This window comes from Carassius carassius, chromosome 9 (genome assembly GCF_963082965.1).
Source record: "Carassius carassius chromosome 9, fCarCar2.1, whole genome shotgun sequence".
NCBI lineage: Eukaryota > Metazoa > Chordata > Actinopteri > Cypriniformes > Cyprinidae > Carassius > Carassius carassius.
In genome coordinates this window covers 35,319,360-35,331,119 of record NC_081763.1, presented here as the reverse complement: position 1 = coordinate 35,331,119, position 11,760 = coordinate 35,319,360, and the positions used below count along the sequence as shown (strand labels likewise).

The 11,760-nt window shown below is 37.5% G+C and overlaps 1 protein-coding gene across 1 annotated transcript; it reads left to right on the top strand.

The window, feature by feature from the left end:
* Positions 1-9,405: 9,405 nt before the first annotated feature.
* On the top strand, positions 9,406-10,730 carry LOC132149791 (uncharacterized). The gene is made up of 4 exons (XM_059559189.1): positions 9,406-9,567; positions 9,870-10,193; positions 10,297-10,605; positions 10,720-10,730. The coding sequence occupies exons 1-4, from the start codon at positions 9,507-9,509 to the stop codon at positions 10,728-10,730; spliced, it is 705 nt and encodes a 234-aa protein (XP_059415172.1). The 5' UTR covers positions 9,406-9,506.
* The last annotated feature ends 1,030 nt before the right edge of the window (positions 10,731-11,760 follow it).

Below are 11,760 nucleotides of genomic sequence, written 5' to 3'. Positions count from 1 at the left end.
ACATCTAACAAGTTGTAACTGATGAAAATAACCATCATTTTTATTGTTCCAGTCAAATATGGCAGTGCGAATATTATTAACATCTTTAATATGCTGACAAATGACCATTGCATAAGCGGGATAATCAACGGCTAGCTGTGAATTAAACCGCTGTTTTTCAAATCGTTTAATGCACATTTTACGGAGGACTGTTTCCTGAACCAGTAGCATACAATGACGTCTGTGACACAAGAGCTGTTTCTATAAAGTGGGGCAGTTTCTACTTTGCGAGGACAGTCAGGTGCTTCTGACTCATTGTCTGTAAGTACATTTTTCATATTTAAAGAATTTGTTACTGATGATTCAAACGTGAGTTTTGAGCAGTGTAAAGTAGCACTTGTTTCTCAGATCACAAATGCAGACAAGGTTTTATGTTTATGCAGCGAGATACGCAACGCAACTTGTAAAAAGACAGTGTAAGTCATTATAATCAGTAATTATGTCCCCCACTGGATGCAGCAAATGCTTAGTTTGTAATGGGTTTTACTGCTTTTGTCTGGTTGTGCTGCTGGGAGACGCATCACAGTATGGTGAGGGGAGTAACATTTCCATCACACACTTGAGGAATTCAGCCAATCACAACGCACTGGAGAGATGGCCAATCAGAGCACACTTCGCTTTGTCTTTTTTTTGGGAAACAGCCTTTAAACATGAACAACAGATATTTTCCACATACACATTCCCAACTACTCCAACAGATCAATCAATAAATAAAAAGTAGTTCCTACAATCAACAATTCAGTTGTTGGATCTAGATAAACTGAAGTAAAATGGACAAATTCTCTGAAAAAAACGTTTTTCTTTCTTGTGTATATTTGTTTTACTTGATAATGTTAGAATTAAAAGGAAAAGTTTAGTTTTAGTTGAACTTAGTCAATGTTTTGTCACTTCTATAGCTCAGCTATATTGAGCAGATTCTAGTATGTTCATGTCAGTTGTTTCCACTGTGGTGAAGCGTGGAGCTCAGGTTGTGGGCGGCTGTTGTAAGTGAGTGTCGTCTATGATTGATGGGGAGGACGGGTCAACAGACCTACACAGAGCAAAAATACCAAAACCTGCTGATCATACTGACTACAGTTGAAATATGCAGCTTATAGATCACATGCAGTGAACAAATAAAACACTGTTTATCACTGAACTGGAATTAACATGAAGTAACAAACACCACAGTCATCATCTACAACCAAACCACGAGCTCTACTCTACAGCACAGTTATAACCACTAAAACTTCACTTCAACATTACAGAAACTCTCAGAGTCCAAATAACTGAACATTAAGACTTGACTTTCAAAATTCACAATTAACACTTGATTTTAACTTTATTTCATTGAAACCATTCATTTAAATTATTTCATGTATTTTTTAATCCGGACACGAGATGATTCAGTAAAACTCTCAACAGTGAAAGTTCAGTTTTTCGACTGTACCTTCTGTAGAAGTTACTGCTGCTGTAGTTGAGTTTGTGTGGTGGACTGAGGTCCGTGCTGTTGTTGAATCAGCTTGAGCTGTAAAAGATGAATGTTAGTTCAGATCAGATCAGTCTCAGTTTCTTCATTATTCCCAGCAGCAGGTTCTGGACTGTTAAACTCGACTGCAGTTCATTAGTTTGCAGCAGTGCTTTGAGTTTCTTCTGTCAGACTGAAAGAAGCTTTTGTTTCTTGGTTTGTTCTGCTTCAGTGACACTAACAGTTCTTAATGATACACTCTCAATATGAAATTAACTCAGCATCAGATGTTTGAGTGTGAAACTGTCTAGTTTTAGTGCGTTCAGGTATAATGCAGTGTGTTCTGTATGAAACACAAGAATAAACTGATCATCTTTCTCAGACTGATCACACTGAGTGTCTTCAAGAGAAAACACAGATTTCTTTACCTGTGAGAAGTGAAGAGAGAAAGATCAGTCCCAGCAGACACAGATCATTATTATCAGACATTTTCTCGTTCTGACCTGAAAGTCTTTCTCTTCATCATATGATCTCAACTCTTTCTTTAAATACCGTTAGGTCTTCCTGTGTTTGTTCACTTCCTCTGATCTGATCGACTGAGTGTTTAAATCATGCTAGAGTTGTTATAATAGTCACATTTTTCCTTTCTTCAGTGTAAACTGCATAGTGTTAACCACATTTGCTCTTAGCCCAATCTATAGGCCATTCTTTACTTCACTGTAAGATTAGCAGTTTCCTGCATGCCATTCAATTCTAGAAAAAAATAATAATTGCATTATTATTTTCCACTATCCATAACTCTCTTGTAAGAAATTAATTCTAAAACTACACGAGCGTCTCTAAAGTGCTTCTACACGTGGATCATAACATGCTGCTGTTCTGCATCAGATCCAGAGTCCTTTATTAACACTAGAAACTCCAGCACATCTTCCCTTCGGCCGGTGGATTTCACAGCAGCACGAGTCTCAGACGCCTGATGATTCACAGAGAGCTGGATTTGTGTGCTGTAACACAGACTGAGCTGTTTAAACAGATGCTGTTTTTGAATTGGTAGTAAAAAGATATATTTTATGAATGCTTTGGCTTGTCATTATGAGCATAAAGATGAACGTGCCACTCAGTGACAGAACAGTGACATCAGACAAACTTCTCACAAAACTCTAGACTCTCAGAACAAAGTGTTCACTACAGTCTCCACACTTGCTTGATTGAACATATGAAGGTCATTTATGTGCTGTGTTTCTGTGAATGATTATGAAAATAGTGATTATTGAATCATCGTATCATACACAGTTTAATGGTGATGTTTTGCATCTATTCAGAGTCCAGACCTTCTCACTAAGATGAGATGGTTGACTCTCATCACTAATTATAGCAGCTGTGTTTGGGAACACGTCACTCATGTTACTCAGAACTCAGCTTGACCGCAGTAGAGCTGAGCTCATCTCTGAGCCCAGTTTAGACTGATAGGTGTGAATCTGCTTCATTCTGATGTCACTTCCTCTTCCTTCTGTAAGCGAGCTGCTGCTTTCAGTTAACTATGGAATGAGTCCAGACTGTTTAATGAACTGATCTGAACCCTAATTTAAATTAAATCAACATCCTTCTGAATAAAAGTATGTGAGCAGTTTACTTTAACTTCCACAAGTCCTCCTTTCAAATCTTCTCTTTTATTATGGTCAATAATTGTATACATTAGATTTACATTAAATTCACAGCAAAATATCTGAGGGATTCTTAGGGCTCATAGAAGTAAAATGATTAGTAATTAGATCATGACTGAAGTGGAATCTGATTTCAAGAGCCAATAGAAATGAATCAACAAAAACAAACCTCTGATGAAGATGTATAAAGTGGCTGGAGCTGAAATTAGTTCATTCTGATTGGCTGCTCACTAAATGTTGCTCCCATTGGTCCTTTGTGTCTGGATGGGCGGGGCTTGAGTCAGACTCTGTGTTATATTGTATTAACACGCAGTGTGGACAAATATCTTTATACTCAAACAAAGTTTGTTTTACATTTGCTAATTATTTTTGGGCAATAATAATTCCTAACCCAATAAATCTGCTCTTGTAACCCAGCTGTGAGAAAAGGTGAAGTTTGCTGAGATCATTGGTTTATTCAAATTAATGAATTAATATGATCATGAATTAATCATTTCATTATTTCTTCATCTCTGTTGCTTTGCTTGACAGTTTAACATTCTCACATTACCAGCTCATGAAGGGAAATCACCAGATCTGAAAGAAATATCTGTTAGTTCAGTTCAAACATAATGAACACAGAAACACATACACATCACAGAAATGATAAAAGATAAACTGCTTCACGAGTCCATCATCGATTGTCATGTTATTTTAATCAGGAGAAAAACGATGGTTGTCTTTTTGCAAAAGTAAATCTTTCTGTCCAATGTGTTCTCATTATTATTCACAGATATCCATATGTAAAGACTACGTATAAGTTTGCATAAACCCTGAAATGTAGACTACCTTTGTAGTGACAGTTGAAAGCCTTATATGAAAACATTTCAAATGCACAGATATTTCTGAATCCTTTGAGGTTTTAGCACTGATCTAATGGAATAGCAGGCTGATTTTCTTGTGGTCAGATCAGTTGTGGCAAGAAGTGTTAAACAGTGACGTGAGAGGCTGCTGATATGTGTGTGTGTGTGTGTGTGTGTGTGTGTGTGTGTGAGAGAGAGAGAGATGTTGAAGCTTGTGTAGGAGCTGCTGCTGTAGTTTGGCTTGTAGTTTTCCTAATTGCAGTTTGTGCTCCATCATCAGTTTGCAGTGGCAGTTATTGTGAAGAGAGGTGTTTCCACCGAGGCTGTTTCCAGCTGTAACTGGTTGTTTAGGTCTCTGAACCGCCAGTAAAGCAAATTAAAAGCTGTCATTAAGACTCAGGCAGCGGTTACGGCTCAGTTATAAGACACCCACATGTGTCCCGAGGCAGAAAGGAAAATGAAACTGAGGAAATAGTTGAAGCTCAAAGTGTTTTTCATCATCAGGAAGCTCAATTACATATCAGGAGTGGAAAAATGAAGAAAAAAGGAGAAAATGCCAGAGCACTGGAAAGTAAATCAGCTTCCTGACTAGATGCTGTTTGTTCATCAAGTTTGTTTCCGGTTTTTAAAAGTATGCACTTTCTGTAGTTGACATTATAACTATTTAAGCAAAATAGAAATAGAACAATCATACTTTCATGCATGTAATCATTTCTTTTACAAATTGAGAGTGATTTATTATAACTGTTGTAGTGCAGCGTGGCTCTGTCTCAGTTACGCTGCTGAAAGCTGTTCACACTCACGTTTTAACAGCCTTTAGAGCAGTTACTTTGGTTTTTGAGCAGTAGTACCACTACCATGCTCTAGGGGGCTCTCCAGACTACTCTTTCTCTGGATAAAAGGCAGGAAGAAGTATAGTAGGAGTATTGTTTGGTTGGAGAGGAGCATGGCCTCCTTCTGCTAACTTTATGTATAGAGTCTGGGTTGAGAAACTGTGGTTTTAAGCTCATCCAAGTAAGTGTGATCATTGTTTTGGTGGGTTACATTGATTCATGTAATATGTTTGGTGTTAATGTTAGCCTGTATGTTTTTATTTAGAAGGACTTCTTATAGATACCTCATCTACGGAGTTATCCTTCTTATTCTACTTGATGCTCCCATCCTATGCTGTACTGGCTCTTAATGGGTTCTAATTAGTCATGCCAGTATCACCATTGGATGACTTGGATCAACTGAGATTTGAGATGGTTGAGGGCTACAAGGATACCACCATTGCAATGTAAGCTGAACTGAAGCCTGGATTGACTGAATATGAATATGAAATGAACTCCTGGACTTTCTTGCTCTTTTCTTGTTTGACAAATCTCCTGTCGTCATCTGTACCTGTGGTATGGACAATGACCAGATAAGTTTGCTACCATATATCCCTTTTCACTATGTCAACTTAGAAAATGCATCTCTTCAATTGTTGATTCACTGTTTTGATGGTTTTGTGTGACATATTTGATATAATGGTGGTGGATGAGGAGATACCCCCTGACTATGTAAAGCGATTTGAGTGCCTAGAAAAGCGCTAAATAAATGTAAGGAATTAATTATTATTATAAACATTTATGCAATTACTTGGGTATTTGTACTTGGTTTGTGTTTCTGAGTCTGGTTAATTCCATAAGTCAATGAAGTCCTCCGTTATAAATGTATCTGTGATGAGTCCTTCTGAGAGTTCTCGGTTGGAAGGTTACAACGTGGATGACTTGTTTTTTTTATATAAATGGCTCACTATATGATTTTAAAGATATAAGCTCAAGGCCTCAATTCTGCCATTGACATATACAATGAAAGATGATATTAGCCTGTTTGTGGGAGGATGTGAACGACTATGTTACCTCACTGACACGTCACACTAGGCTCAAATACAAACGCAATGATTTCACTGTCCCATATCCCCGTAATCCATGTAGTGCAATCCTAAAATGTACATTGTTTTAACACTATGGGGGGCTCCATTATTTTATGTGCACAGTACATTCTGCGTTGATGACGTCAAATGGTTTCACTCAGTGAGCTCCTGACACTTTTTACTGACACAACTCAGAATACACAACTGAAGACAATGTAATACTGATACGATACCACATTGTGTGGCTTTTGGATATAATTTTCAGTCAGAGGGCAACAAGAGAAGCAATATAAGACTTCACTGATTTCCTAGCGATAAGAAGAGGAGAAAAGAATGGGAAGATGCATGTGGACAAATAAAATGTCCTAAAGACTGCTTTTTTATTGCAGCTGCCTTTGGACGATAAAGTTCTCTGATTTAAATTGCTTGATGAGTTAATGTCAGTTTATTTATTGTGCAACCACCTTATTTCATATGTAATTTGTTTCATGTCGTAAAGCTATGCAGTTTCTGTGTGAATGATCGGTGGTGGGATTGACCTATCGGTAAGCCCCTCCCCTCAAACACAGATGAGCCAATGGCAGTTGAGTATCAGTTGCACAGGGAGCAAAACTCGGACATCTGTAGGTTTCAGCCATAGACATAATATATATATATATATATATATGTATATTTATGTCTATGGTTTCAGCGCCATAGAGAAACATTGGGGGATGCGAAGCTCACATTGGTTTGATAATGTTTATGCTATGAAAATGTAAATCAATGTGTCTGTGGTACTAACACTGATTCCAGGCAATGACATTTATTTTATTACATTTCCTAAACTAAAAAAAAAAAAGAACTAGCAAAATGTTCCTAAGCATTCAATCCCATTCTCAAAAAAAATGCTAATTTTAATATCTTTTAATATTGTCATACTCCAATTAAGTTAAAGTTTTAATCTGCTCAAGCAGGACATTAATCTTGCATTTCAGCAAGGTATCTCTGGCTAAAAATAATGTTAAAGTCCATGCTAACACACTGTTCTCACGTACAATGTAGGTCAAAAACACCTAAACAAAGGTCTAAATTTCAGTGTCTCTCCATATTAAACTGGTTAAATGTTCATTAATTTAATCATACTCTGCAATATATTAACAGTGTTGATCTGGGATGTCGTGATCTGCGATCATGACGATTGTAATTGGAGACTCAGTTTGTTTGTCCAAGGGGGCAACAGTAACTAAGGAGGGAGGGGGAGGGGCTTATCGAGGGGCACCAGCTAAAATCTTACCTAGAGCACCAAATTGGTGAGGGCTGCCCCTGGACAGGGCATAGGATTAATAAAGTGAGTGCACATACTGTAAATTAATTTAATAAACTTAGAATTACCCTGGTAGCCTTCAATAAAATCACTTATCTAAAATTATAAAAAATGAATATTGGCTGACCCATTATTTAATTTCTTCACTTGCACAGATAACAATGAAAAGACTGTATCAGTCAAAGCTCAAAACTGTGGGCTCAATTTAACAACACCACAAACATAATACTATTATTGAATAAATATATTTTTGTAAGTGCAACCTAACGAGATATTCCAATAATGCTGATATTTCACCAGTATTTCACCAATCGATCTGGAATTTTTCACTTTTGTATCTCTCCTTGGTCAGCATTTGCACCTTTCATACTGAAAGTCTAAATAGCATTGAGTTTAGCTCTTAGCTCTCAAAGTTAAAACAGTAGGTGGTGATGAATGACTCTTTATGTGTGGGTAACTAAACCTTTCATTGCACAAAAATGTTGACTAGTTAAAGAAGGAAAAAATATTTATGCTACTACTGCCCACTGACTTAGTTTTAAACATATATTGTTATCCAATTTTTGAGCCTTAAGACATCTTAAAATGCATACATGTAGGTCAGGAAAATCTAAATTTTCTGATTGATTTTTCTTTGGGCCCAGGACAAGTTCCTGTCAGTCAGCGCAGTTTACATTCCAGGGCATTTGAATGTGAGAGCAGATTTACTGTCCAGACAGACACTGCCTACGGGGGAATGAAAAATCCACCCAGAAGTAGTGAAACAGATTTGGAGAAAATTTTACAAAGCGGAGGTGGAACTCTTCGCCTCCCATCAGACAGCGCAATGTCCCCTCTACTTCTCCCCCTGGGTCTGGATGCAATGGCGCACACATGGCCCAAAATGCGCCCGTATGCGTTTCCTCTAGTTTCTCTGCTCCCGGGGGTTCTAGCCAGAGTTCGCCAACAAGGGTCTTGCCTCTTGCTGATAGCACCACATTGGCCGAACAGAGTGTGGTTCTCTGAAATAATATCTCGCCTCGATGGCTCGCCATGGGCAATTCCGGAGAGGAGGGACCTTCTGTCTCAGGCAGAGGGAACAATATTCCATCCAAGGCTATGGGAATTTTCTGGGAACAAAAATAATACTACCCGCTAAAAACATTGTTTGAACAATGGTAATGTTCTTAGAACATTTTTAGAACAAAAAAAGTTCTAGCTGGAATATGTCCATCCATCAATTATGAGCATTTAAGGCAAACATAAGGAGCGAGCGGTTGCGATAGCGGATGGAGGAATGACGAATCCACCGGCTGAAGGGAAGATGTGCTGAAGTTTGTGGTGTTAATAAAGGATTCTAGATCTGATGTGTTTTCTCAGGGCTGGAAAGGGAAAAGCAGCACATTATGATCCATGTATAGAAACACTCGCTTCTCCTGAGATGCTCATGTTAATAATTTCAATATACTTAAAAACTGTTTCAGAATTCATTCTACAAGTGAGTCTTGGATAATGGAAACCTTTTCAGTAACTAACAATTTTGATCACAAATAATTTAATGATTTTATTTCTATTTGACGAAATGCAGACTGAAAGAAAGAAGTAAAACTAACAGTTATGTGAAGAATAGCCTATTGTGTTCAGGGCAGATGAGGTTTGAGTCAGTGTGGCTGACAATATGCAGATATCACACTGAAGAAAATATTTCACAACGGCTGTCATGTCAAAGTCTGTTCCCATGCGTTTCTCAGTGCTAGTGATTATGGTTATGGTTATGGTTAGACAGTTTATAGAAAACGCAGAAGGACCTGAGCTCAACACAACACCAGCGTCAGTCAATGCTCGGCTCTCGAGGGGAGATTAACCTGTTGAGGTGGAAAGCTCTTTTTTTAGCTCTTTGATTCTTCTTTAATTGTGTGATTTTACTTGCTGGTCTATTAACCTTTTATTTAACCCTTTCCACATGCCCAGAGAAACACATATTACACATCAGCTGCCAACGTTTTTTGTTTGCAACATAAACATTACTCATCCTTTTACAGTCACCTACACCACAAGGCCTTCAAAATACATCTGGCTTTCATAATATCAAAACAACTTCTACACATGTCGTTTATAGAATAAATAAAATATTTCATCAATATCTACAGGAGAAATGTGAAGCAACACTTGCTTGCTTACTGGCACAGCATCACTATATAGCAGCTCTAGTACATTTCAACACTCAGTCTGTAGATCAGAGGAAGTAAAGAAACATAGGAGGAGCTGGGAGGGTTTAAAGAAAGAGTTGAGATCATATACTGAAGAGAAAGACTGAGAGAAAGAGAAAATGTCTGATGAGTGTCATCTGTGTCTGCTGGGACTGATCTTTCTCTCTTCACTTCTCACAGGTAAAGAAATCTGTGTTTTCTCTTCAAGACACTCAGTGTGATCAGTCTGAGAAAGATGATCAGTTTATTCTTGTGTTTCATACAGAACACACTGGATTATTCCTGAATGCAATATGTGTTGTTTGTATTAAATGATACAAAAATACTGTATGATCTGAATCTTCTGCTTTTTATGCTGACATTAATATAATTAATAGTATACTGATCAGTCACATGTTCTTGTGTTTCAACATGTGTTTTTGACATTTTAACTTCTTCAGATGCACCTGTATAAAATAATTATCAATGTTGTTGTGTTTCAGGTGTCAGCGGAGTGGATGATGATCATGTGTTCATCAGTTCTGGTGAAGATGTCCGTCTGTCCTGTAATAATGCTCTTCATGACTGTACATCAACTACATGGAGCTATAACACATTCAGTCATTCAGCAGCAGTTGAACTGATTGCTTTAGGGAGAAAGAAAGACACAGAGAGACATGAGAGACTGAGTCTGGGGTCTGACTGCTCTCTGAACATCAGGAACATCTCAACAGAAGATCATGGATCTTACATCTGCCAACAATGGACTGGTGTGGGTGGACCACGACTAAGACCTGATGCTCATGTTTATCTGCATGTTCTTCATGGTAATGTTATGATTATGTGATCCATTTAAAAAGGGTAAATTCTTGATTTAATCTCTCATGATGATTGAAGAGTGTGTGATGTGTGTGTTATTCTGTGTTTCAGTCTCATCCTCACAGACTGAGATCAGTGCAGATCTCTCTGTGACTCTCTTCTGTCAGCTGTATTCATATCATCGAGTCTCTTGTGATGATTCGGTCGATTCTGAGAGAATTCATCTGTTCTGGGTGAATCAGGCTGGTGTTAAACTGACGAGATCAGACTCCAGATATCAGATATCATCCTCATCAGATCACTGTATCATCTCTCTGAATACAACACTCCTGAATGAAGATCACAACAGAGAGTGGAGATGTGAAGTTACTCACAGAGATCAAGTCAAGAGCTCAGTCACATACACTGTCAAGAGTTCAGGTGAGAAATTAATTTTACTGGGGGAAGGGACGGGTTGCATAAAATACAAGGTATAAATTGCTTTATGTAATCATATGTTGTCAGTGCTATTTCTGAGCATAAAAGATTCCTAAGGAAAATCTTGAACGATGATAGATGACAGACTCATGAAGCAGTGGAAATTCTCACAGGCTCCATTACATATTTATCATTTCTGTAATGTGAAGCTCAAGTATGATGTGATGATGATGGTTTTTTCTATGTTCATTATGTTTGAACTGAATTAACATGTATGATCACAGATCCAGCAGAAGCTAAAGTCAATATGATTGCTGGATCATTATTCAGAGGTACCACACGTCTTTATATTGTTCAGTGCTTCGTAGCTTTGATTTAATTCCCAGTTTCACAGTTTGTGTCTTTTTGTTTTCTCTTGATTGTGTCTCTCATCTTTCCTGCAGTGATTGTGATTATTGTTGAGTTTGCAGTGTTCACTGCTCCTACTGTGATTCTTCTGCAGATCATCTGTGCAAGAAGAGCTGGTGAGTTTTTCAGATGATTCACATTGATTTGCAACAATCTGCCCTCAGGAGAGCTCAGTAAATGATTTTGTGTTGAATTATTTTGCAGAAAGGAAGGACTCGATGTCAGAATAAAATGCTTTACAAATAACAGATTACAGCAATATGTATCTTCATGCCAGTGATATTATGGATATTTGCATACAGTTTATATGGATATTTTCCATACTGTATTGATTGTTTTAAATATAATTTTAAATACAGCGATCAACAATGCAAGACAGGCACCTTTAATATACATGAATGGTTTTTACAGAAATACTAATATTAATACACATTTTCTAAGTAATTTTGTATCCTTGACTCATCTGATTGTTACACTGAATGTTTTAAATGTTTTAATAGTCCATATAGATTGATGATGCAACACATGTCTGTTAATTACAATATTGTCACAAACTTTTATTGTCTATTCTCATTAATTCTTCAGTTGAACCATTTAGGCTTTGCTTGTAGATTTACCTCTTGAGTGTATTATTGAAGACTTTTAACCAAATCTTCTTCGTCATCGTCTGCTTCTACAACTATGTGTGGCAAAGTACCACAGGTGTTGGACTCGTGACTCGCCCTCACTATTTAACAATTTGATTGAACT